Below are 26,990 nucleotides of genomic sequence, written 5' to 3' on the forward strand. Positions count from 1 at the left end.
AGAACTGCTTATAGTGGTCTTATAGAAGTATCACTAAATTTCACCATAAAAATAGAGATAAAATGTAAATATATTGACAGAAACTAAAGATGCAATGATAGGAAAGAAAATTAACATTTAAAAAGTTAACATCTAAAAATTTAACATTTTGTTACTTTTCATATATTCACTACAAATCCTACTCTAATGTAAGAATGTACTTTGCAGGGCTCCAGGACCAAAGGATGTACAAGACTGTCTGATGATGAGCACTATGTGCCAGAAATAAAAGAAAGTTAATCTGGTCGACATTTTAGTAAGGAAAATATCAGTTATGTAGCTAGTTTAATTTTCTAAGAATAAAATATTTAAAAAGGTCACTGTTAGATTCCTAAGATTTTCCTCTTAAGAGGAAAAACAAAAGTCAAAGCTAGGGACTATGCATGATATAGCGGAAAGAACACTGGACTGATTCTTCTGCAATCTTGGGCATAACCTTAGCTCTCACACTAATTAACTCTATGAAAGTGGAAAAGTCACTTAATATCTCTGGATCTCAGTTTACTTCTGTAAATTGAGGATATCACAAAAGATAATATAGGTCCATGTAGCAGGAACAAGTGAGTAATGCTCGTAAATGCATTAAAGCACACAAAATAAGGTCACAGACCCTTTAAAAAATATCATTAATGAATGCCTTTATGTACCAAAATTAAAACTAAGTGAATGTATTAACATAGTTAAAATCATTTGACTTATACATATGCACAAGAATCCTTTCTTCATCAAGAGAATCTTAAAATGAATTTCTTAATAACAAAAACAGTTTAACATCCACCAGATTTCTGAATAATGGGAGGAAACGATGAGAAAAATAAGAAAACCTGTTTTTGTCATGTTATATCTGGTTTTCCATGAGTGTGACTACGTGTGTTTAGATCTTCATCACAGAAACATTTTGAGTTAAAAGGGCCATTAAAAAAACACGAATGTGGCTAAGTAAGAAGACAACCGTCCGGCTCGCTGCCTTAAACAAAAAACATCTGTCAGTGGTAGGTTATGAAGCCTAAGTGCTAATGATGGCTAATTAGATCAATTGTCATAGTTCTGAGCTGCTATAGGTTATTTCATTTATTAACCTACTGGAGAGATGGTCACCAACTTCACAAGATGGAAAAACAAAACAAACAACTTTCATCACCGGGCAAGGTATTATCAGCAGTCCCGTGAGGACCTTTACACACCTGCGTCTCTCCCTGACCTCTGATGTGGAGGAAACAGTGCCAGCAGTAGTTGTAGTCAGGGTTGTGGTAGAGGCTGCAGCATTTACAACAGTTGGAGCAACAGGGATGGTCACTGCCGTAGGAACACTGTCCTTTTCTTTTTCAGTACTATCCTCAGCCCACAAACGATTTGAGGTACTATAACATCACAAGCAGCAACACAAAAAGAGAAAAGGAAAACAGCTAAACAATGAAAGCACTTTCTAGCAGCTGAAAACACGTGATTACAGGGATGGATTTTTTTAAAACACAAGGCAAGATATCTTTTCATCTAGGAACCAGAAAGCTCACCCAGAGCTGTCACAGAGAAAAATTTATATTTTAAGCAGCCTAATTCAAGGCAAGTTCGTCATCCAGGAACTTAATATTTTTACCCCCCAGACATGCATAACTGCCTCTTTTTGGAATGGAACCAATTTTTATTTGTAAATAATTTTAACAAGGTAAATGAAAAAATCCAGAGCCCCACAATCTTCTAAACAGAAACGCATGCACGTACATAAGCACACAGTAAGCCTGAACACAAAATGTACCTGTGACTCACCTGCTTTGTGTGCCTGCTGAGGAAGAACCCGTTGTAATCTTTGTAGTAGTGCTTGTGCTGGAAAGCAGGCTTTTCTGAAGCCCAGCTGCAGAGGTAACTGTTGGTGTTGATGTGGTGCTTGGAACACTAGAACTAATCAAATCATCTTGTCTTCTACCAAAGGAGCAACTAAAGGAAAGAGTCATATCTATATAGGATGTGTCTGTATGTGTATTCTATAATTAAGGTCTATACATTATACAGATTCCCAAGGCTAGGAAAAATCTAAAAAGCTGTGTTCCTAAATACACCACCAGCTCCAGCACCAAGAGTTGCACCCACAACTTGCTAGAGTCTAGATGAGTTCACTAATTTGGTAGTGTATCGTTTTACTGCCTCCCCCTCTCCCTTGCCAAGACTCCAAGATGATCTGATCTGATAGTTTACATTTCTGGAATTGTTCCAGACCAGACGGTCATGCCAGGTTGGGTCTGAGAAAAATACTTTGGTTTGGTTTTACTCGGGGCAAGTTAAGACTTTGATATTTTTGAAGACAATTGTTTCAGCAATGGGTCTCACCGCTAGGAACAACTCATGCCTATATTACACTTTTCATCTTTTACCTTTCTTTTTGGTTGCTTTTAGCAGGGAAATAATTTATAGTCCCTCTCCCCCAATATAATATTACCAACATTCTCATTCAAGGCATTTCCATACCTCTGATTTCTAAGACGAGAAAACTTCCCAGGTTACCAAATTATGACCAGACTGATTAAGAAACTGATCAATTTCAACTGCTCTAGTCAATTGTGTAAGAATTTTCTTTGTAATACGCTACAATCTAAAAGATATTTCGTAATATATCACTTTTAATTAAATATGTAGCAGTCCTCTTATAACGTCGTTTTGCTCAAGATCATTTCATTACAAGATTGATGAGACACCGTAGGAATGTAACTCTCATTTATACCAATTAGCCCATGGTAAAATTAGTTTCGTTATATGTCATTTTGTTTAAGCACAACCTACTGACATTATCTGAGAGCTCACTGTAATACTACAGGAAGGAATTAGTAGGAGCAAATTTTCACCCATCTTTAAATATATATTCTATGTCTTTAAATGAAGTTTTATTTAAACAACAAATGCTATATTTAACAAAAGTACATATTTTCCTATGTGATATTAAATTGAGGTGTCCGAACCAATTGCCTTATATTTTTATAGAATATATGAAAGTTACTTAAGAATTATATTATTACCTTTTATGATAAGTTGATCCTTCATTAATTGAGCTATTCCTTTTGAGATCATCTTCCCATTTTCTTCTTGTATAAGAACTACTTGTTCGCAAACTTGAAGAGTCTCTGTGAAAAGAATATCGTTCAGATTCTGGTAGATAATTTGTAAACAGTGTTAAGCTGAATATTAATTAATAAACATTAGAAGTAGAAACTAGAGAAATCTCTTGGGAAAATACTTTGGAATATTTATTAAAAAGTGGAAGTAATTCAAGTTCTAAGAGTCTATCCCTAAGGTATAATCCTAATTACAGAATAGAAATTCCAATGTTTACAGAAGTTTAATTTATGGTCATGAAATATCAGATAATTTAAATGTCCATAGTTTGAGGAGAGAAAATGGTTACTTTAACCTCAGCAGATCTACTCTACGGAACATTATGTATTGATGAAAAACAATGCTTACTGAAAATATACATTATCATACAAGACTATGCATGAAATGTTAGATGAAAAAAAAAATCAAGACAGACAACTGGATGCTCTAACATGATTACAATTATATTAAAAAGCTCTCACACTCTGTGCTTAAAAACAGGAACAAACTAAATTAAGGGCTTTTTCTCCCTTCTTTTTCTATTTATTCCAAATATTTGGAGAGTATGTGCTAGTTTGTGACCTCATATGCCACCACTGTCTCCTCATTCTGTTCTGACCATATGCCTTTTTGTTGTTGTTGCTATTTCATGAACATACAAAGCCAGAATGTCCAGAGGAGTACTTGGTGTGCTCTTTATCAGGAATACCCTCCATCTCTTACCGTAATCCATATCAAGTAATTACAACAATGCTCATGCTTTAACTCTCATAATAGACAATCAAGATTTTACAGTAAAAACAAAGAAAATCATAATGAATCCACCTGTTTTCTTTCTCTTCAATGTCAGATGTACTAGCTAGTCGTCTTGGTATTGTAGGTGCAACATATGCAAGCCGAGTTCCTTTACTATCTTTCTCCTACACAACAGGGGAAAAAAGAGTGAAAATAAATCTGTGTGATACTTATAGGTGCTGCTAAGAGATTAAAGAGTATCCAAAATGTATAATTACACAGCCATCACAGTTTATAGTATTTTCCTCAGTTCCTACCTAAACTCTAAAATTGGTGTCTATCAAAAATACTATAACCTATAGTCTATCAAAAGTACTATAACCACTAAAGGACAGCCTGTTCAAATAAATTTTCTTTTCTTTCTCCAAGAAAAATTCCTCTGCAGTTTAATGACTTTTTCTAAAACTTCTGTAACAGATTATTTAAAGTAACATAGTATCATTAGGTAAAATATCCTTCTATATCCCAGAGAAATAAGGCCTCAAATATGGCTCACTGATATGTCCCAATCACTTATGTTATATAAGGTATTTACTACCCTGATATCCTATCCTTTAAAACATTAAAATAGTCAAAACAAAACTATTTAGCTTATATTTATTCAAATCAGGTAGAGTGTGTAGTTACAATGGCATCTGATACAGTCTCATTATGTTAGCATCAAGTAGTTGGAAACAAATGGGCAATACATTTATACAAAATAAAATATATTAAAATTAATTGATGAGAAATTCCATTTCTGAATTTCTAATACATGGAAAACACTCCTAAATAGAGGAAAAAACTATATGGAAAAAAAAACCACCCAATTGAAAAATGCAGTAGAAAATAAATAATCCAACTACATAAAATAACACTGAATGAACTGTGGTACATTGTATTTGATGAAATTTTATACTGCCTTTCAAAATGTAATTAAAACTACTCATTAAAAGTTGCTTATGATATATCAGATGCAAATTAGGTAACGAAATTGCAGACACTGGATAAATACAACCTATGAGCATAATACCTTCGAGAATAAATGTGTTCCTAAACTTTGGAAAACTTCCCTAATAAACAAAATAAGCTTGCTTCTTGATACATTTTACTATAAATTCACAAGTAAGATAAAGGGCTCCTTTACTTGAGTATAATCTGATCCTTCCAATACTTAAAATTCCACACAGATATTTAAGGCAGGTAGGTACATTTGTATTGTCATGTAATTCATTAAGTAAGGTGAACTATTAATAAGTTGAAACACAGATCTAATGATATACAGTAGAAAATCCACCAGATTTGATGTTCCTGGAAAAGAAATCATAAGAGTTTTTACAAAAACCAGACTGTGAAATAGATTACCTTTTCTTTATTATCCAAAGAGGAGGAAAGTCTGGGACTTGAAGCTGAACGCATAACACCTGCAGTGTCTTTTTCTTTCTGAGCCTCTTTAGATGCTGTGATTTCTGCAAGTGCACCATAACTGCCAGTTTTTCTAAGTCCTAACCTCCAAGATGCAGGAGACTCGTCTTTTCTCTCTTCTTCTTTGGAAGAAATTTTTGCAGCTGAGGTTGGAAACTTTTTATTTTTAAGGAAAAAAAAAAGAATTATCAAGACTGATTAGTTCTTAAACTGGAAAAGCTAAGTTCACAGATAAAATGTCTAAAGTTATCGTTAATAGTTTCAGGAGAAACACTTTTACTAAGTAGGTTAATGTCTTAGTCAAAAGTGTAAAGATCGAAAACTGAAAAAAGGAATGAACTACCTTTACAGAAGTTAGATTTAAGAAAACACACTCCACACTTTATATCACGCAGAAATACTATGATGCAAATACAGAGAACAGAAATGAGCACACCATAAGGACTTAAAACCATGCATCTTTGGAACCAATATTCATATTAAAGTTGTTATGTTGTAACCTAACATAAATCCTTGCACATAGAAATGCCTCACCATAGATTTTTCACCCTTACTGGGCACAAGAACAATGCCAGTTTTGCGCAAGCCCTGCCTCCATGATGCAGGATCTACTGATTCCACCACAGGCATGATGGGAGCAATGAAATCATACTAAAGCCAATTAAAATAAGACAGGTAAAGAGATAAAGATCGAAAGCATGAAACAGAAAAGGAAGTAATGAGCAAAACACACTTTTTTCTTTTTTAAAAGAATATTATAATAAATTAAAGCCCAGTAACTGGGTAAGAAATCCAATCTTTGAAAGTCACTGGGAACGAGTTCCATTTTCAGCATGAGAGAATCTGAAAAGAATCTAATAAGAGAAATGTCTAAAGCAGTTAAAGGCATATAGGGCAGATAATATTATATGTGAGTGAACAAACTACTGTAATTCAATTTTACGTTTATTCACTTATATATTTGGGTTAAACATTTTTAAATCCAGCATAAAAAAAGTAATAACTGATATATTTTCTAATTATAATACTTATTTCAGTAATATTTTTAGTATAATAATCTTATATTTACTGTTTGATTTTTCCACCAAACATTAATATAAACATTTCAAACTAAAAAGTATTTTTCTGTACAAATATTTATTTCATTTCCAGGGATTTCCTTCCAAAAGCCCTAAAAATGAAACATCTGTTATCTTTAGTTCACTTCATCAACTTCATTTATAGGATGTAAATATTCCAACAGTTAAATATAGGTGGGTGAACATAGTAACTAGTTGCTACAAGCATAGGATATAGATACTTTAAAAAAAAAGACACTTTCTTTCATATTTATTGCCAAAGTTTGCTATAATTAGCAGTTTAATAGAGCTCGTTAAAATATCCATAATGTCAGAGGGCTACTTCAGATAAAAGTGTTACACCTTTGATACTTCCATTAATTAATTCCTATCAATAGGGTCGAAAACAGTCACAGGATATATACACAGCATCTCCTAGTTTCCAGAATGTGCACTGAAGCATTCCAGGGTGCCGGAACAGAATCACAGGGGTGCTATGGGATACTTGAAACGTTTTGAGAGAAGCACAGTGACATCTGTTGGACATTGCTCAAACTGCCATTATTAACTTATTTGCACTTACTTACTTCATAAATGAAACAAATGGGTATTTCTTTTGGCCAAGTGGCACTAAGATGAAAATTAGTAAAACACCAGGGGCTGCTCAGTTGACCGCTAAGTTCAGGAACCTCTGCAGTATCTTTATGTCATATGAAGGTGCTGAGGAGATTGGTTATTCATTTCTGAGATTGAAGGCATTGTACTCTAGACCAGGGGTTGGCAAACTCTCTTCAGTAAAGGGCCAGATTGTAAATTTTAGGCTTTGAGACCATAGTCTCTGTTGTAACTCCTCATCTGTGTTGCTGTAGCACAAAAGCAGCCATAGGTAATACCTACGTGAATAAATGCGGCTGTGTTCCATAGATATTTAGGAACATTGGAATTTCAATTTGTGTCACAAAATCTTTTTATCCCACACTTGACAACCATTAAAAAAATGTAAAAACCATTCTTAACTTGTGGGCTGTGAAAACAGGTAATGTGGGCTGATTTGGCTCACAGTTACTAACTCCACCCTAAAATCTGCCCCACACTGGAAACCAATGTTACTTCCTCCATAATAGAATAATCAGATAACAGATAACATTTACTGAATGTTACAAAAGAAGCTTACATTTAATAAATTTAATTAATAACAGATGTTTACTGGTGCCAGGCCCTTTGCTAAGTGTTTTACATGGGTTATCTCATTTAATCCTTAAAATCACCCATGGAAATACTATTATTACTGTTATTTTAGAGTTGAGAAAAATGAGGCAGTATTATCAATTTTGAAATGGACCTTTGTTGCACTCTAATGACTGATACACTTGCACTCTGCCTAACATAAATTTGCATTTAAGTTCTGGTTTATGTGTTTAAAAGCACCTTTCAATTTTCTTGGTGTATAAATGAACCTCTCTGAAATACTCAACTATACCTACTCCCTGAACTCTGCTTTTGGCTTTTATAACAAGACACCATTTTGACTTGCCTACTTTTCTGATTGCCCCCTTTCTTGGTCTTTTTGTTGTTGGTAGCAACTTTCCTTGTCATAGCCTTGTAACAGAAGCACTCAAAGAGTCTGTTCTCTGATTTCCCACATTCTCTTTCCACTTTCTTTTCCGGAGGGTTGGGAGTAAGCTCTTCTCTACTTCCTCAAGCTAAATGTTAATTATATTCCGCTTATTCTCAAATTTGTTACTCTCTAGCTCAGTCTAACTCCTAAATTACCAGTCCTGAATTTCTATCCACCTGCATAATGGACTATCTAGAACAATAATCAGAACCTGAAACTCAACATATCTAAAATCAAACACCTTTGTTTCCAAACCAACTCTTAGTTCCCTATTTCTGTCAATGGCACCAATAACCTCTTCAATCTCCTATTTTTGAAACTTCATACTCATGTTAGACTTCTCTGTCATCTTCCTCCATCTATAAAGTAAGTGCTAAGTCTCTAAATCTCCTTCTCTCTTTTACACGACCACTGCCACTTCTCTAGTTTACATTCTTATCCTGGGCAACTTCAGTGACTCTACTAAACCTCTCAACCAGCCTCTCGCCTTCAAACAAACCTGTACATTGCTGTCAGAATAATATTCTATAAAAAAAAATAATTCTCTCATCCTGTTCAAACACCTTCTTTAATTCTCTACTATCTATTTAATTACAAAAATGTTACCACAGATATGAAGATATTTCACAATTTGGCTCTGTATATATACCCTATACGTTAGTCAAACTAGACAATCCATTTTTCATGGAAAATACTCCACATTATCCCTACTTGGCTCACACTGTTTTCTTCTCTCCCTTCCAACAAACTGTACAAATCTTCCTTGTCTTTGTTTAGTTGAAATACTATCTACTCATTCAGGATCTCAAATGTACTAATTCCATTACCACAAATCAAATATGATTTCTTTCACTTTAAAATCATCATTCTACATTTGTACATTTATTGGCATACTTCATATACTTACAGCATATAGTAGTCTTTTATTAAATTATTATGCTTAGAAACTGGATTTAATTAACTAAAACATTTAATCCAAGAACATTCTAATTTTTATGATCTAGTAAAGAAAAACTAGTTTATACTTGTTGGAATTTATGCTCATACATAAAAAGATCAGTAGTCTTTTTCAGAGATCCCAACAATATTTATTTTCACTAGAGACTTATATAAATTTGTTAGTTAAAATTTTAAATCATAAAATCAAACTGATGGTTTTATAGCTAATCTCCATAAATCATAGGCTTGATCTCATTGCTACAGAAATAGTTCTTTATTTTTAGTTGAAGAGTTGAGTACTTAAGGGAAGATCACTTAAACACATTCATGTTTCTCTGTAGTTATCCTGAGTTATTATGAAATATAAGTGACACTTAATACTGTTTTAGAGCTTCCTGTTTTGTGATCTATTCCTTGCCATGAGATCACACGTGTACGTGCGTGTGTGCATGCGCATTGTTTATGCACTGGTGGACGAAGCTAAAGAACTTAAGATAACTTTGTCTAAATATCAAAAGCAGAGTAGTGAGTGGGAATCTAAGAATAGATAGAACTCTTTAACTGCAAAATCTTTTAAGATGCAGTCACAAATTAACGATTCATGTAAAAAAATTGTATACTAGGTCTCTAAAATACAGGAAAAATCTTGAACCAAACTTAAGAAACACTATAATGCTAAATTAAAGTACATAAAGCATCACTGAACATAATAACAGGTCTTTAAAATCATACAATACTGATAAAAAGATTGCTTCATCCATTAAAATAACATTCCAAATGTTTTGTATACCATGACTTTATTGCTTTGAATAAAATTTGGATACAAAACCTTAAAAACAAAGACTGAAACAATACAATCTTCAAAGTTATGATGCTTGAAATTGAGAATTGGAATTTCCAAATATTCACATTAAAGAAGCAAATAGTTGTCATTGGATCAATTTAATTACAGAATCAGAAGTAATTCTGAATAAGAATTTTATAAGCAAAGAGGTTATTAGCCCACTAATCTAACAGAGTTATTAAGTTACGTGCTTTAAATTAGGGCAATAGGCATAAATCAGGAAATTGTCATAAATCTGGGGCTATGCTTGAGAAAAATATAGTTGATCATAAGGAGTCTACTATAATTATTTGACTATGGTAGGGAGGAGATTGCTTAGTAAATACTCAAAAGAATGAATCAGTTTCTAGGCCGGCTATTCCAAGGGGATGGGGCTTTTGGGAACTTCTGATAATTCTACAGTTCTAAGAGATAATAAATCAAAAGAGCTAAAGTTTATTATTCATTGGAGAAGTACATAGGGGTTCTAGAACTAAATAAAACTTTAATAAAGCAGCTGATAGTGATACCAGTTATGGCATGATAACCATCTTAAAATTCTGTAGACCAGCTGTTTCTGGAGAATTTCATTTTAAAGCATATATAATTATGATCAGGAACGTGGGTTCTAACTGAATACAAGAAGCCCTAAGTTCTAGAACATAGAAGGCAAGATAACTCATTGATATAGTTTCCTAATATTCAAACCATTCCAGTGAATTCCATACATTTTTACCACTAAGAATTCACATTATTGCTTTCCTTAGGAAAAGTTTTAGAGGAGAATTATTACTAACAGTATGGATTTAAACAACATTCTCTAGTTTATGATTTTAGAAGATTCACATTTTGACCACTTGGAGTCAAATCCAAAGATCAGCAAGACTGACGCTGTGATAGAAATAGTGATTTAAAACAGGGATTTCAAATCAGTCCTCAAACTCATGCAAACCAAATAATGTCAGACAAGTAACAAAATCAGAAGTCCAACGGCAGAGACATGACAACTAAACAAAATGTGCAATCGTTGAGGGGACTCTTGATTTGAAAAAACAAAAACTAAACAGTTCAAAAGACATTACTAGAAGGACAATCGGGAAAATGTTGAGTAGGGTCTGTACCTTAGTGAACAAAGCTAACAGTATTATATCAAAGTTAAATTTCCTAAGTATGATAATTTTAGAGTAGGAGTGAAGGATAATGACTTTGTACTTAGGAGATACATACTGAAGCATTTAGAGGTCAAGTGTTACATTGACTGGAACCAATTGTTAAATGGTTCTGGAAAAAAAAAAGACTGCCTGCAGACGGAGAGGGAAAAGAATATGTTGATTAAAGACAAGTAAGGCTGGTGGAAAGAAGCCTTTAAAAAAAGATAAGTAGGTAAAAAAACAAAACAGAATCCTTAATCTTTAATTTGGGTTAAAAGAAATACAGGTTCTGGAGTAGTACCCTGTTTCCCTGAAAATAAGACCTAGCCGACCATCAGCTCTAATGCGTCTTTTGGAGCAAAAATTAATATAAGACCCAGTATTATATATTAATTATATTAATCATATCATATCATATATTATATTATACCCGGTCTTATAGTAAAATAAAACTGGGTCTTATATTAATTTTTGCTCCAAAAGACACATTAGAGCTGATGGTCCGGCTAGGTCTTATTTTCAGGGAAACGTGGTAGGAAAAACAAAGTCTTTAAAAAGATCAACATACTAGATGGAAAGTAATGTTTGGTATAGAAAAGGAAGCAAGAAAAAGAGAGAATAAATGGAGAACCAAATAAGGGAGAAGAGGAAGAAATGAAACTAATATTTTGGGAGAGTTAAGTCACTAGCCAGGCTCTCTCAACCAAAGCTTACAAGGTTAACTTACTTTCTCTATTTATTGTTTTTGTTTTACCTTTTTGAGCAGATAAGGAAGATAGTAACTCACTCAAGGTCATAACAACTTATAAAAGGTGGTGGAATCAGGAGCTAATCTCTGGTTTATCATCCTAGATTATGCTCTTACTGGTATACCATACTTGCATGCCTGGTGGTTTGTACTGAGTTAGAAAATCTAGATTCTAGTTCTCTCATTGACTTGTGGTAGTACTTCTGGTGCTTAATTGATGCTCATATGAAATTATCAAGCTGTACCTTTACTTATCAGAGACAAAAGATATGATGAAGCCCGTGTTTCTCAAAAATTCAACAGAAATAAAAATTACCACGATTAGTTTTCATAAGAATTTTAATCTGTCATTTATTTCTGACAACTATCAACTATAATATGAATGGCAAAAAGTATTTACAAAAAGAATATAATGTAGTTCAGAGGAAACCTCAGTCAAATTAAAGAAAAATATATTCTTATTCTAAAACCTTAAATATTTTCAGAATTAACTATAAAAATTTAGAACTTAACGCTTTAGCCCAAATGGTATGTAAACAGGATATATGTATTTTTCGCAAACACAGTTTTGGCTTACCTTTTTAACAGGTGATGTAGGTGTTGCCTGGCCAGATGACACAGTAGGTGTTGTAACAGCTACAGGAGCTGCTTGTGTACTAGAAGTATTGGCATTAGTTACAGAAGCCATGGGTTTTGTCTTATCTATTTTAACAAAAAAGAACAACATTAAGAGTCAAGATTCTACATTAATTCAGTTTTAATGGGTAGGAAAATATTATTTTACATTCTGTTTTTGTTTAAGGTTTTGTTAATTTAAAGTCTTTTCCCACTATTACCTTTTAACAAGTTAATTTTTTTAAGGAGTTTCTAGAAATGTCTCAGTATGTATGCTGAAGTAAGTAAGATTACATGAAGAAATACAACAAAGCTTCTAAATGAAAAGCAAAAATAGAGTCTGACTTTTGTGCCTTTAACACTATGGAAATTTAAAAAATCTTTTAAATTAATATTTAAAACTTGAATGCATAAATACAATGTAACAAAAAAAATTACAAGAGCTATGCAATTTTCTAACAGATAAACAACTTACATAGCTTATCTAATATTGATGGCTCCTCTATATTCCAGGAAATCTAAAAATGGTTTTTGTCAATAACCAGTTTATATTCCTGTCAAACAGTATGCTTCAATGTCATAGCATGCCTTTTCACCCCTAAAAAGTCTATAGATAAATGGGCATATTATCAATTGAATTAGGTCGAATCTCTTTTCACAATGTGTTAAGACAATTTCCAACCAGTAGTGAGTGAATCACTTAGAAGATTTTTAAAAATATTAGAAAAATCAACCTGATGCTAGAAAAAATTCAAAGGCTGTATTTGACATATAAATCAGATTGGCTTTTAGCAAAATGGCCACATAAATTTAAATCTTTAAATTAACTGTAATTTATAAATGAGCTAGAAAAGCTTCCTTTCCAAATGGTCAAAAGTCATTTTATCTAGTTTGAATGAACTCTTTTGGTTTCAAAATGGGGTAGGACAGGTTTTGGGAACAAGTCTAGTGCTTTAAAACCCTATGAGATACTCATTTTCATTATATCTCTGTCCTTTCTTTACGTCAGTTTTCCAAAGAAATCTTCCACCTTAAGTTATCATTATTATATGCTGTTATACTTTATAAGTAGATAATATGAAAATATTCTTAATCTTTAGGGCAAGTATAAACATCCCACTAATAATCTGAATTTGTAATGATTCATTCAGTTCTATTTGTGACTAAGAAAATATCCGTAAGATGTCAATAAGGTGAAAAGCATAATTATTTCAAATTATACCAAAGGAGAAGGCCCAACTGCCACATCTAAAAATCACTATAACCTTAGCTTTTCAAATAGACGGAATGAGCTAGACTCTCAGACTAATAAACTTTATTCTCATTGCTAAATAATACTCCTTTTCCTTCAGCAGAAGCTAGTCTATTCAGCAAAGTACAAATCATATATAACTCAACTACACCATCCTTCTGGAAAACAATCCACCTAACTGGGGAGAGTAATTCAACAAATATTATTAAGTGTCTCCAGATTTCAAGTACTGTCATAGGTACTAGGGATGTATCAGTCAATGAAAAGACAAAATATCTTAACAGCATAGAGCTCACAGTCTAGTAAAAGAAATAAGATAAAATTCAAGAGATTTTCTTTCATTTTTATATTCTCCTTTCCCCCCTATTTTCTCCATTTAGAATTTTGTTTTGTATTAGTGAAATCTACACACCAAAGAATGCATATGCATGCATGAAAACATTTGTTTGGTTTAAGAATAATAACGACACAAACCCCAGGTGCCCACCATCCAACTCAAGTAAACATTATCGATATTGTTGAAGCTCTTCTATTCATTCGATTTCAATGAAGAATGAAAATTTCAAGACCTAAAGGAAAAAACAGCTAAAAGCAAAATTATACCTCCCTTTTTTCTCATTCCCTCAACTACTTCTCAAATTTATAAATCATTTGAAAGTAAATTAAATTTTTGGTTAAGTTCCTATTTTATTTAACCTGACTTATGAAAAGAACACTGATAAAAAAAAATACTTTATCAAACAAAATTCAGCAAAATACCTATTTTATGTCAAATAGTTTCCCAAGGAAACAATCCTTCAAAAAGTAGAAAAAAGGAACAGTTTAGAAATTGTCGAATCAAGCTGCAGCTCTACAGGGAAATAGCTGCTTTCTCAAGCTTGCCAAATAAAGCATGATAAAGCCTTGTTGATATTAAAAGAGAGAGAGGGAAGAAACCACACAGCATTTACATGGATTAATTCTTGAGACAGAGTCAAATTTTCCTGGCACAACTGACCACTAGCAACAGGAAGAACAAAATTATCATAGTACAATGCTTCAGAGGAACATTTAAAGTTAGCTCAGTGAGAAACTGGAGTGATTGGTATGCTTCAACTCCAAACAGGGAACTAATACAATGCAATTTGAGGGAAATTAGTTCTTTTTATATTTATAGAATTTAGAGAACTGGCTAGATCATCTAGTCAAATTGTTCTCATTTTATAAACAAGGATATTTCAACCAAAAGAGGCTGAGTGAATTGCAAGTTAGTGGCAAGAATGGCCTAAATCTGAAGTCTGTTTGTTTTAAATAGCTCCTTAGTGCCTAATATTGAACAGTGATTTGTATAGAAGGAGCCAGTTAAGCAAAAACTTGGATAACAAAATCTCAGAAATCTCTGTGAGATGCCTAGACTTCCGATTCTTGAATTCTATTACTATAGAATAGAAATTACTATAAAATAATAATTCTATTATTATTTTAAGTAGTAAAAGCCCTGACACACGAATTAGGAGATCTGGGTACTAGTCCTGCTTTCTCTTGCTCATGTGCATACAGTGTGATGTTATTACATATTTTCTATAGACTGGGGGTCAAAGTCTGTCTCAGAGGGAGAATATTAACTACATAAAAATAACTTTAAATACTCACAAAAGTATCTGAGGCAATTTAAATGTCAATGATATCATTTCATTTTTCAGTTTTAGTAAAAAGAACAAGGGAAATAGCACAAATTTAACTAAAGTGCTATTAAAGTGAGCATGTATATTGATCATATTTAAATCAATAGTTTCATTTTATACATACAAAAGCAAACACTTGAAAAGTAATTGTTATGTAGTATCCATGTAAATCAGATACTATTATCCTGATTTTACAGAGAAATCTGAGATTACATAAATTACACATCTACAATTACATGCATGAATCAGTCTGTGTTCTTCAACACTGTGCATGCTGATTCTTTTTGCTTTTATAATTAGAAATATTTTAATTAGCACGTTATACAAATAAATTATAATATTCAATGACTACCTGTTGCTTTAGCTTCCAATTTTACCCAGGCTACTGTCTCACCAAGGTAAAAGATACACTGACTCACCTGACCAGCAATGTGATAGCAATAAATAAAAAAAAATGAAAGCCCCAAGTGACTAGAATCTAGCCATTTATGATTCTCAAAAACTGTTTGTGTATCACCCAAAAATAATTTACCTGTAGGATTTGCAAGGCTCAAGAAAATAAAGGAATCTAAAACACATTACCTGGCAACATAACTAGCCTATATCTGTTTAGCAACATCTTGTTTTCAATGGGAAACAGAATCATCAGTATGTTCCTTGACGTGTGTTTATTTAGTAAACTTCAGCTTCTCACATTTTCTTATAGGAAACATTTTGTTGAGTGCATAAAAATTAAATTATTCAAAACTGTTGTTGTTTCTAAAGGAAATATAAAGAGTCCAAGAAATTCTAGGGCTCTACTTGTCTTTATCAATAACCACCAAACTGGATCTGATCATGATGACCATTTTTTCACTGATCAAAAGTCTTAATGGAAATGGCATTTCTTTTCTTATAAAGTTATGTTAAAATGTCAGGTTATACAACTCAAAGATGGCAATACTGGAATCGCATGCTGTTCAGAAGTTTTGAGTCATTAACTGGTACAGAATAATGTTAATTTAATGTCAATTTTAAATGTTAATTTAAAAAAGGAAGTTTGTAAACAACACCTACAAAAACATGTGGACCAGAGGAAAAACAATGCAGAAACAATATCCTTGGTAAGAAAGAAAAGAATGTAAATTATAGAAGGCTTATAAAGCAGTTTGGCAGCACCTATGAAAATAAAAAATGTGACTAATAATTCAATGTTAAAGTCTATCTATTAGGGAAACTTTTGCAAACATAACACCAAGAGGCAATTACACAAATGAACACTGCAGCATCATTTGCAAAAAGAAAAACTGGGAATAAGGGAAATATTTATCACAAGGGAAATGGATGTATTTGATGAATACTATAAAACAACTAAAGGGATAAGTTAAGTAGATACAGATATAGATAGATATGAACAAATCGAAAAAATAAAACTGTTAAGTGAAAAAAAAGCAAGCTGCATAACAACTCCTAGGGTGTAAAAATAGAAACACAAAACTACCTTATAATTACTATGTATGACTTCTGAGTGTACCTGTAAGAGTATAAAAATGGACTAGAAGATTACCCAAAAAAACCCTCATAATGGTGATTGTCTTTGGGAAGAAAGGAAAATAGACTAGGATTCATGGTTAAAGAAGATAACTGGAATGTTTTAATCTTATTAAAAAGAAAATTTTAAGCAAATATAGCTAAATGTCAATAACTGTTAAGTCTTGGTATTTGGAATATGAATATTATATATTTCTGTGTCTTTAAAATTTCTCAAACAAAGGTAATTTGCCCATACTCCCATAGGAAAGTATCTTGATTCATGCCCCACTTTCTAATTACTATTTCTTAGGTAATGTTTGGGATGCTGCAGGGACCAGCTTCCTGGACTTCTGGGCCTCAGAAAGCAGCTGGAATATCCTTGAACTGCTGGAAACCCACTTACACCCTATCTGCAATACAACATCCTATGGGAGATTTAGAAGCCTCTTCACCTTCAAACCTAAAACTATAGGTCAGAAAAACACAGAGGTGAACAAAAGCCTCCAGGTAATTAGAGAACAATAACATCACAGCTATACTTAGGGATTCAATACTCCATGAATTAGGTAACTTACTGGCTTAGTAGGTATCTGAACAAGTAGCAAATCAGTCTGAAAAGTTTCAAAATTACAACCTGCTCTCTTACTTTATACTAAGTATCACTGAAAATCCCTTTCCCCTTCCAGTTGTACCTGTTTCAGCCTCTGATTCTGAGTCATCTTCTTCGTCTTCTTCACTGGAGCAGCTAGATTCGTCTTTCTTTCCTTCTTCTTCATCATCAACCTTTTCCTGTTCCAGAGATTCAATACGGGTCGCATTTTTCTCGGGCTCAATAATCAAGGTCTCTTTGCTGTGAAAGGAAAATAGCTTTCAAATAATTATAAACACAAAAGGTCAAAATACATTAATTTTTTCCCCAGGTCCACAAAATCTAACAATCATGTCTGCAGCTATCATGCCAACTTGTTCCCAACAATAACAATACTATACTTTAACATTTTACTTACTTTTTAAAGGTCTTCTGTGACTGATTATTGTCCATATTGGCGGTTGATTCAATTAGTGGAGATTTCTTCTCCCGTTTTTCACTGTGGAGCTTTAGAAAAGTTACGCAAAGGAAAATAAGAATACTATTAAAATAATATTAATAAGTAAAATACTGAATTTAAAATAGTAACAAAGTGGTTTTCCAAACACAAATCAAAAACAAAAGAAAACAAATAAATGATTTAAATTGTACCTGAAAAGAAAGGACTTGGATAAAGAATAAAAAAGATTAGATAGTCCTAAAGCTCCAGGAAGGACTAAGCTGGATTTGTTAGATCCCTCCAACTTTAGTTCACCGAAAACATCAGGGTCCAATCATTACTTAGGACGTCTGGGGATACTTTACTTAAACGTCTACGGTATTTCCTAGTCGCATCACTCCTTGCTTATCTAGAGCCTGTCATTTGAGAAATCTGAGATGTTATAGTCTCCACTTTCTAAGCAAACTTTCTTATGAAATCATAAAAACATGTTCTTGAGAACATATACATCATAGAAGTATTCATTTTGCGAATAGAGGTTAGAGAAATGGGAGTAAGCAAAGAAAGACAAAACACTATTACTCCTTTATTTGTTGATCACTGTCATTTAGTTTGACTCCCAAGAATAACTTAAAACCAAAAGGTACAAACATCACAAGAATACTTTTCTTAACTGTTTGAAATTCAAAGCTATTAAGAGAATTCACTAATACAATTTTTTGACAGTCATCAAACATACCAGATTTTGTTTCTTTTGCAACTCTTCTAAATATCCTAAAATGTCTTCATCTGCTACATCAAAGGCTGTCTGGCCCTAGGTAGGAAACAAGGCAGGTAATGATGGTAAAAAGTCAATAAATTATAAAATGCCTTTGGTGATTCTGTATGATTATATAAAAAGAAGTTAGATAACATTTTCTATGGCAGTTATAAAATATAGTACATGTGACTGGGCGGAGATTAGGAGAAATCCATGTCAGAAGCAGACGATAAACCTCCCCTTACTTTTTTTGGTAACAGCTTTATTTAGATGTAATTCACATACCATATAAACCACCCCTTTAAAGCATACAATTCGATGGTTTGTAGTATATTCACAGAGTTTTACAACCATCAACACAATCAATTTTACAACATTTGCATCACCCCCAAGAAACGACACACTCATTAGCAGTCACAGCCCCACTTTCTCATCTCCACTAGGCTGAGGCAACCACTAATCTACTCTGTTACTATGGATCCACCTATTCTGGACATTTCATGTAAATGGAATCACATGATCCTTTGTGACTGCCTTTTTTTATGGCATAATGTTTTCAAGGTTCATACATGTAGCATGTAACTACTTCACTCCTTTTTATTGCTGAATAATACTGTATTGTATGACAACACAGTTACTAATCTATTCATCAGCTGACGAAAATTTGCTTTTGCTTTCTGCTATACATAATGAGAAATACTGCTATGAACATTCGTGTACAGGTTTTGTGTGAACATGGGTATTCATTTTCTTGGATATATAACCATGAGTGAAATTACTGGGTCATATGGTAACTGCTCCATGTTTAACCTTTTGTGGCCTTATTTCTTTTTGATACCGCCATAAAAATTAACTATATTCTTCGTAGAGTAATAAAATAAAAACATATATTTCTAAACTGCTTCAAGTTTAGCCAGCCACAGGTATGGCTTAGTTTCAAAAATTAGTCCAGATGAACATCTGTCGATCTATTTTTATGCACTGTGGAAAAGAAAATTTCAAAGAGCTGTTGACCAAACATAGTAAGGATTTTTCCTGCTGCTTGCATTAGTCCTTATAATAACCTTACTGGTATAAGTTTCCAGAATGCCAAAAAGTTCATTATTTAGAATATAGCCTACTGAATATGTTAGCCAATGTATGATTCTTTCTTAGAAAAAATTCCACTTACTCTTTCATTTAAAAACAAAACTACAACCCTCAATTCTATACCAATATCAGGATGTTGACATCTATTTACATAGGAGTTATATTTTCCAATACTATAAAATGAAATATAAGCTACTCTATGTTTGAGCTACTTTTTCCAGTGTCTGTTTATAAAATAAAAGATATGGTTTATGACATATATCTTAAAAGTACATAAAATGCTGCTTTATTAAGATAGGGGAATGTACGTATTTAAATTTCACAAGCTTCAAAAACACTTTTATATCTACCTTTTCCTGTTAGAAAATCTTCCAGTAGGAATTTAAGAGGCAATCTATTCTTCACCACTCAGTTCAAAAGTTTTAGCTTTAATAAATCTTTTCTCCCCGTTTCCACCTTGAGTATTAAATGCTAAGAATTAAATTCCCAAAGAATAAAGGGCTCTAAAACAAAGCTACTGGCTCCAAATTTGAGGGTGACTTTTAGATTAGCAATACATGTTAATCCCAGCTTTGCTGTATCATACTCTCTTTGTATGGTTAGTTTACAATGTTACACACGCTATACTTGTTAAGCAAACTGTGTTCAAGATTATGTTATCATGTGGAAATATCTCACCGGCTTCTTTTTAAGCATTACTTTAAGCATTTATCCTTCTCATATACGAAATACCACACACCTTGGAACATTTTTTTGAATTGTAATAAAATTTTAGCAGCAATGAAATTCAATGGTTATTTTAGTAACCACGGAATTTTCCTTTATAAGAGTAAGAAATTGGATCGCCTTACTAACCTTTCTTTTCACTTTCTCCCTTGATAAAGGAGTCTACTTTGCAAGCCGCAGCTGATAGAGAATAAAAACTAAAGTAAAACGTAGGCTATAAACATAGAAAAGTTTCTAATTTTTTTTAAAAAAGCACACTTCAACTTAACCATGCTCTTTAAAAACCAATCAATAGGACAATTATGAAGCTAACCAACTGTATAATTATAAACATCACCTGATTCATAGCTACTAGAAGGCTACTATCCTTTGTTAATGGGGTACTAATGAAGTAGGGCATATAAGCTGTCACTCAAAACAACCAGAAAACAACTGAGGAGAGCACAATGCTGAGGCATGAAAAAAATAACTCTATCAGTCTAGAAAATTATCTTTAAAAAAAAAATTACTGGTTAAAACAATCAGTTCAATACATTGGTAAATTACAAGAGCCATTATTAGAGCCATTGCTTAAGTCTGTAACTTCATAGTCTCTCCATTCTTCTTTCCTCATTTATTCTAACTGAACTGCTTTTGTAGCTAGCCTATCTCTTCACCTTCACAACCAGTGAGGTAGTCAGGACAAGCATGATTATGATTTCCATTGTACAGATGAGGAAACCCAGGCTCTGAATGTATGATATTTATCCAAGGTCATGCAGGTAATGAATGGAAAGTGGGAGTACAATCCAGGTCTGTATTGCATCGTCTTTATAGAAAACAAGAATAAGCTCGGAAAAAATCTTTGTGCCCATTAGTAACAGAAGCAGTTTTGTTATTCATTTAAATCCTTACAGTGACAGCTATGAAGCTACTTGTTTACTAATGATTATAATACTGCATTCAAAGAAAATTCCAACTAGAAATGCATCTTAGCTAGTATTTCAAAAGGGCCAATATTTGGGTACGTTCTAGTATAACAATTCTTTTAATAAGTTAAGAAAGCAAAATAAAAATCTATTTAAAATCTGTCACATAATTTATAACGAGTTAAAATGACAGCAAATGTTTTACAGTTTGCAAGTTAAAGAAATGAGATCAAAATCTGTAAATACTGTAATTTTAGAACACTTTCCCCACTTTCATATAGCAAAACTTTCAAGCTTTCTATATAATTTATTGCATTTTTTATATTATTTATTTCCCCAAATTATGTTTTGCATTAGTAGAAAAATCATTTAAACTCTGAAAGTACTTTATGCACATTTCATGATATCATTTTTAAAAGAAATTTAGTAAAAACTTTAATCTATAGGTACTAAAGGTATCAAATGCGAAGATAAATTCATACAGGCAGGTTTACACAATGAAGACTAATTTGTTTTGATTGAACATGAAATATAACATGTTATTTTAAAATGTAGGCAATGAGAACAAACAGTCTAACTTACATAGGCAAAATTACAAAATTAAGTCTTACAAAAAATATCTTCAATTACAATATAATTCTCAAAAAATAAAGCTTGTATTTGGTTATATTTATGCCACAAGGGCCTTTAAAATTATCTCTCTATATTATGTAGCTCCTTGCTATTAGCAGGTATCTTGAAAATTTTGATATTTTAAAAGAAAATCATATTTTGATAAAAATTTAAAAATCCTGTTTTTAGAGCTTATGAGTTCGTATCTAGAAAAATAAAACATATGGGAAATAAAAACCTAAGAAAAGCTGCAGAAGAACTTAGCAGAATAAAAGGAAACAATTATTCGGGCATTGGGGAAATTATGTGACTTCTCTGATCATGTTCCCGAATCTTCAAAACTCAGATAACAACTTCACAGTGTTGTTAAAAGGATAGCACTGTTCTAAAATAAGTTGAAACTATAAAATTCTAAAGAATTATGAGGCACAACTCTTTTAAGATCATATAAAGATGCACTAAAGTGATGAAATGAGGCGATATTAAAATATAGGGTGACACAAGAAACTGCTACTACAGTAATACAGAAATAAAAGAAGATAAAACAAAATGATTTTATAGGTAGGTAGTTTTCCTCCTAGAGCATATTATGAATTGTATGGCATAGGAATTAGACAATTATAGAACAGATGCAAGATACTTTTTCTCATACATACTATATATTGTGTATGTTTCACTAGCAAAACAACGTGAAGTAGGAAGTGATATAATCTTTTTGGAAAACCATTTCAATTAACAAGGTTCTCTGTTAATTGAACCTTGTTCAATTAACCTTGTTGTGGTCCTTATCCAGAGGTCATTATCACTGAATGAACCAGCATCAGCTCTGCCCATTTCAGTGGACAAGTGGCTTGCAGGAGACACTATTTGGAAAAGAGAGGAATGCAGAACAGAGAGAAGATAACAGGTATTCATTCATTCACTAATTTCTTCAGAAAAATCCCAAGAGCTGGGGGAATTTCTACAAAGAGGAATATGAATTGTCAAGCTAAAATTAGTTGGCCTTTCACTTGAAATTAAATAGTATCAATATTTTGTCTTCTAATGCTGACTACAAAACAAAAACATAATAAAAAAATAAGAGAAAGCAAATTATCAAGTTTTGATAACAATTTAGATTGAAGACTATTATATGTAAGTGCAAACCTATACTTACAGATGGATCACTCTCAAACATTTTTTATCCTGACTTTCCCGAAGACTTTCAAAACGTCCTATGATTTTCTTGTTTGCACATTTTTTTACTTAAAATACAGTTATAAATATATATTGGGGATGCCAAAAAAATGTACACACATGACTTGTCTTCATCTTTTGTATACACTGAGTATTACAATTTTAATATTTTTTTCCTTTCTTAAAATGTGTATGAGTATACATTGTTTTTGGCACCCTCTGTATATGAAATACTCCAGAAAGAGAAAAGGAATTCAGAGCACTTCTTTCTGTCTTTATGTGAGAAACTAGGACATGAATCTGTACTATTATGAACCTCAACCTCTAACCATGTACCCGTAGGAAAATCTTGGGCATGTAGTATTATTCTCTATTCCCTTTGCAGATCACTGATTAGAAACTGCAGTTACTAGAGTAACCAGCACCAGCACCTATATTAATGGATACAATAGAATCAGACGTCCACGTCTGAATAAAGATGAAATCGTTTTTAGAAACCCTGCTAAGTAATTTACTACATTAGCCTATGAAATGTAATCTGTAAGGAATATTCTATGGCAGGTAAGAGTGGTTAAGTTCACTAGAAGCTCAATAAATGATCTTTATCATGCACCAACAGAGTGGGAGGGAACTAGTAAGAACAGTGGTGACACTGATGGGATGCGACAGGGAGCAGGAGAAAAATCTATAATCTACTAAGGACTCTGAAAACTTGAGCATGTTCATGATTTTGCGAAAAGCACTTACATGACATTTGCTCCTCCATTCCCTCTACCCAACTGGGTGATATTTAAGTATACCATTTACCTCACTAAACTTTTCTCATCTGCAAAACTAGGAGACCAGATGTTGCATCTCAATGATCTTCTTTGGCACACAACTATATTTTTAAATGTTCTCCAATATCCATGTCACTTAAAAAGCTTATAAGAAAATTAATAAGACTATCAGCCACAGAGAATTACGAACACATAGTGATGCAAAATTTTCTTAATTTATGAAATCCTAAGAATATAATTTCAATGGAAGTACCCAAATCTACTCTCTATACATATAGTAATGATTACTGAAAAAGTAACATTTTTTTCTTGGCAAAATAAGGCCAAAACCACCTCACAGGTAGCTGAAAAAGACTTAAACAATTAGTTAATAATAAAAATCAGCAATTGACAAAACATTGTTTTGTATAGTTAATAAAAAACACAATTATATAATTTATATTCTTTTAGTATTTTGAGACTAAAATTGTATTCCAAAAAATTAAAACATTAAAAAGGCCTACCACTTTGTTGACCATGTCCATATCACACAGATTGTCCACTAAAATTCGACATGCTTCTTCTTTACCCCAGTGAGCTGCAGCATGAAGAGGCGTCCAGCCATCATAATCTTTAATATTAACATCATAGCCTGCCTGTATTAAAAGTCTAAAAAAATTACAGTAATTAGATAATCATCACAATACAGAAATAAGTAAACATAATCAATAGCTTTATATCATGCGAGTTAACAAAAATTGGCAATATAATTCTCTTTTTATAATTCAATACCCCTTCTCCTCAACGAATTTACTAGGGCAAAAGAAAGTAATACTCAGAAAACACTGGCAAAGAGGATCTTGAGTTACTGCTATAATAATACATTAAGCTTTAATTAATGCCTAATGACTATAAGTTTTATATGGTTTGGTGTGACACTGATTAATTCTTAATACGTTTTGTAATTAACATTTTCAGAGGAAAGCCTATGGTTTTTCAAGGTGAGATCCAAAGCTACTGGATCATTTGTACGTTAAACTGATTTATTGCAGGACATGTCTTCAGGTGTCCATAAGATATATCACACCAGGCTAAATGTATTCTAAAAATATACTGGGGATCAAACAAGCTCACTTTGTAGTGTTTTCGTTGCCTTACAGTTGAAGAACTGGTTTATGAATGCTTCATGAACCTTTATGATCTACCATGGGAAATTTTCATAGGAAAATGACAATCTGACTATTAGGAACAAAGCAAAACAAATATTCCAAGAGGTCATGTCTACTTTTCTGCAGCAGTAGACAGCAAATATTCCAATAATTAACAAAGCTAGAAAATAGGAATACATTTTAATACAACACACAGAGTTGCACAAATTATGTTAGTATGCCCTTCTAACTGTATATTGACATCGACCTTTATTTTATTTAGAAATTGAGCTCCCAGAGAGCAAAGAATGGCTCTATAAATTGCACAAAGTACAGCCTCACACACACAGGTGAAACACTAAGTACTTCACAACTCAGGAAATCTGGTGACCTTTACCTTACTTTCCAAGACACTGAGCTTGAGAACGACTTCTTTCTACCTACAGGATGCAGTAGTGACAGCTAACACATAACCCTTCATTTATTTATGCTTTAGAAACTGATTCCCTAATGCTCAGTATCTAAAGCAGCTGTTTCCAATTCTGGCTCCATAACAGAACCATCTGAAGAGCTTATTAAGAACAAAAAAAGATTGCCCAGCTCCACCCCAGCATATTGGAAGATGGGCCCTGGAAATCTGTATTTTCTTTTATAAATATTTTATTTGCTCATTTCTGAGATTGAATTTTTTTCATGTGTTCACTGACTGTTCCAGTTCTTTTTCTTTTTTTGGGGGGTGTGTGTGTGTGAGGGGAACAGGACTTTATTGGGGAACAGTGTGTACTTTAAGGACTTTTTCCCCCCAAATCAAGTTATTGTCCTTTTAATCTTAGTTGTGGAGGGTGCCGTTCAGCTTCAAGTTGTCCTTTCAGTCTTAGTTGTGGAGGGCGCAGCTCAGCTCCAGATCCAGTTGCTGTTGCTAGTTGCAGAGGGCGCAGCCCACCATCCCTTGCGGAACTCGAGGAATTGAACTGGCAACCTTGTGGTTGAGAGAGCGTGCTCCAACCAACTGAGCCATCTGGGAGGCAGCTCAGCTCAAGGTGCCGTGTTCAATGTTGGTTACAGGGGGCGCTGCCCACCATCCCTTGTGGGACTTGAGGAATTGAACTGGCAACCTTGTGGTTGAGAGCCCACTGGCCCATATGGGAATCGAACCAGCAGCCTTCGGAGTTAGGAGCACAGAGCTCCAACCACCTGAGCCACAGGGCCAGCGCCGGAAATCTGTATTTTTAACAAGTCCCCCATATAATTCTGCTATCATTGCCTGTCACCTGCAGACCAACATTTAAGAGCCACCGATCTTGTAAAGAACAGGCTAACACATATAAACCCAGAGATTTAAGTTAAAAAAAAAACAAAACACATCCAGTAACATATGTTACCAGAAACTTTATATAATAGAGACAGAAATAATACTTCGATATAAGATAAAAATATATCTCCCATTGGAAAATATGAACTATAGTACTATTAAATATCCTGAATGATGTCAAAATATAAGTACTTGGGAGTCTGGGTGGAAAGGAAAGAGTAAGGAAGGTAGATACACCTTCCCCTCAGCCCCCCAACCACAAACATAGTTCTCTTTATATGCCAGGCCATACAAAGACACTCAAAAATGTAAGACAGTACTTAACTGTATTCAAGGAGCTTCTGCTGGAGGACAAAAGCCAAGTAAAACAATCAACCCTCACAGATTCTGGGATGGAGACGTAATGGGAGTACAGAACTGAGAAACATCAAAATCAATTGAATGGTGTTGTATGTGTCTGGGAGAGGGGTAAGTAGGGAGAAGATTAGATTTGAAAAAGATATCTTCTATTTATTTTTCATTTCATATGTACTTTTATGTATTTATTTTCATAAGTAATATATTCACAAGGTTCAAAAACATAAAAGAATAAATGGCTATACAGGGAAGTCATTCTCCCACTGGGCTGTACAGGAAAGTCACTCTCCCACTGCTGACCTGTAGTAACCAGATTCCCCTCCCTATACATAACCATACTAATTTTGATTGGGTCCTTAGAGAAATTTTATGCATATATAAGCAAATGCAATTAAAAATATTTTAAATAACAGA

General features: G+C 33.1%; 1 protein-coding gene across 4 annotated transcripts in view; it reads right to left on the reverse strand.

The window, feature by feature from the left end:
- PPP1R12A (protein phosphatase 1 regulatory subunit 12A) overlaps positions 1 to 26,990 on the reverse strand; it is a 140,235-nt gene that overhangs the window by 32,457 nt on the left and 80,788 nt on the right. The window contains exons 5-15 of one of the 4 annotated variants that reach the window (XM_081058258.1): positions 24,284 to 24,428; positions 18,470 to 18,544; positions 17,710 to 17,798; positions 17,395 to 17,552; positions 12,237 to 12,361; positions 5,857 to 5,973; positions 5,263 to 5,478; positions 3,949 to 4,043; positions 3,048 to 3,152; positions 1,807 to 1,974; positions 1,224 to 1,400 (exon numbers count right to left, since the gene is read on the reverse strand). In XM_081058258.1, coding sequence (XP_080914384.1) covers positions 1,224 to 1,400; positions 1,807 to 1,974; positions 3,048 to 3,152; positions 3,949 to 4,043; positions 5,263 to 5,478; positions 5,857 to 5,973; positions 12,237 to 12,361; positions 17,395 to 17,552; positions 17,710 to 17,798; positions 18,470 to 18,544; positions 24,284 to 24,428 — 1,470 coding nt within the window. The remainder of the gene's footprint in view (positions 1 to 1,223; positions 1,401 to 1,806; positions 1,975 to 3,047; positions 3,153 to 3,948; positions 4,044 to 5,262; positions 5,479 to 5,856; positions 5,974 to 12,236; positions 12,362 to 17,394; positions 17,553 to 17,709; positions 17,799 to 18,469; positions 18,545 to 24,283; positions 24,429 to 26,990) is intronic. The other 3 variants (XM_081058259.1, XM_081058260.1, XM_081058261.1) reach the window with 3 other exon arrangements.

The sequence above is a fragment of the Rhinolophus hipposideros genome (assembly GCF_964194185.1).
Source record: "Rhinolophus hipposideros genome assembly, chromosome: 9".
In the NCBI taxonomy this organism is placed as follows: Eukaryota; Metazoa; Chordata; class Mammalia; order Chiroptera; family Rhinolophidae; genus Rhinolophus; species Rhinolophus hipposideros.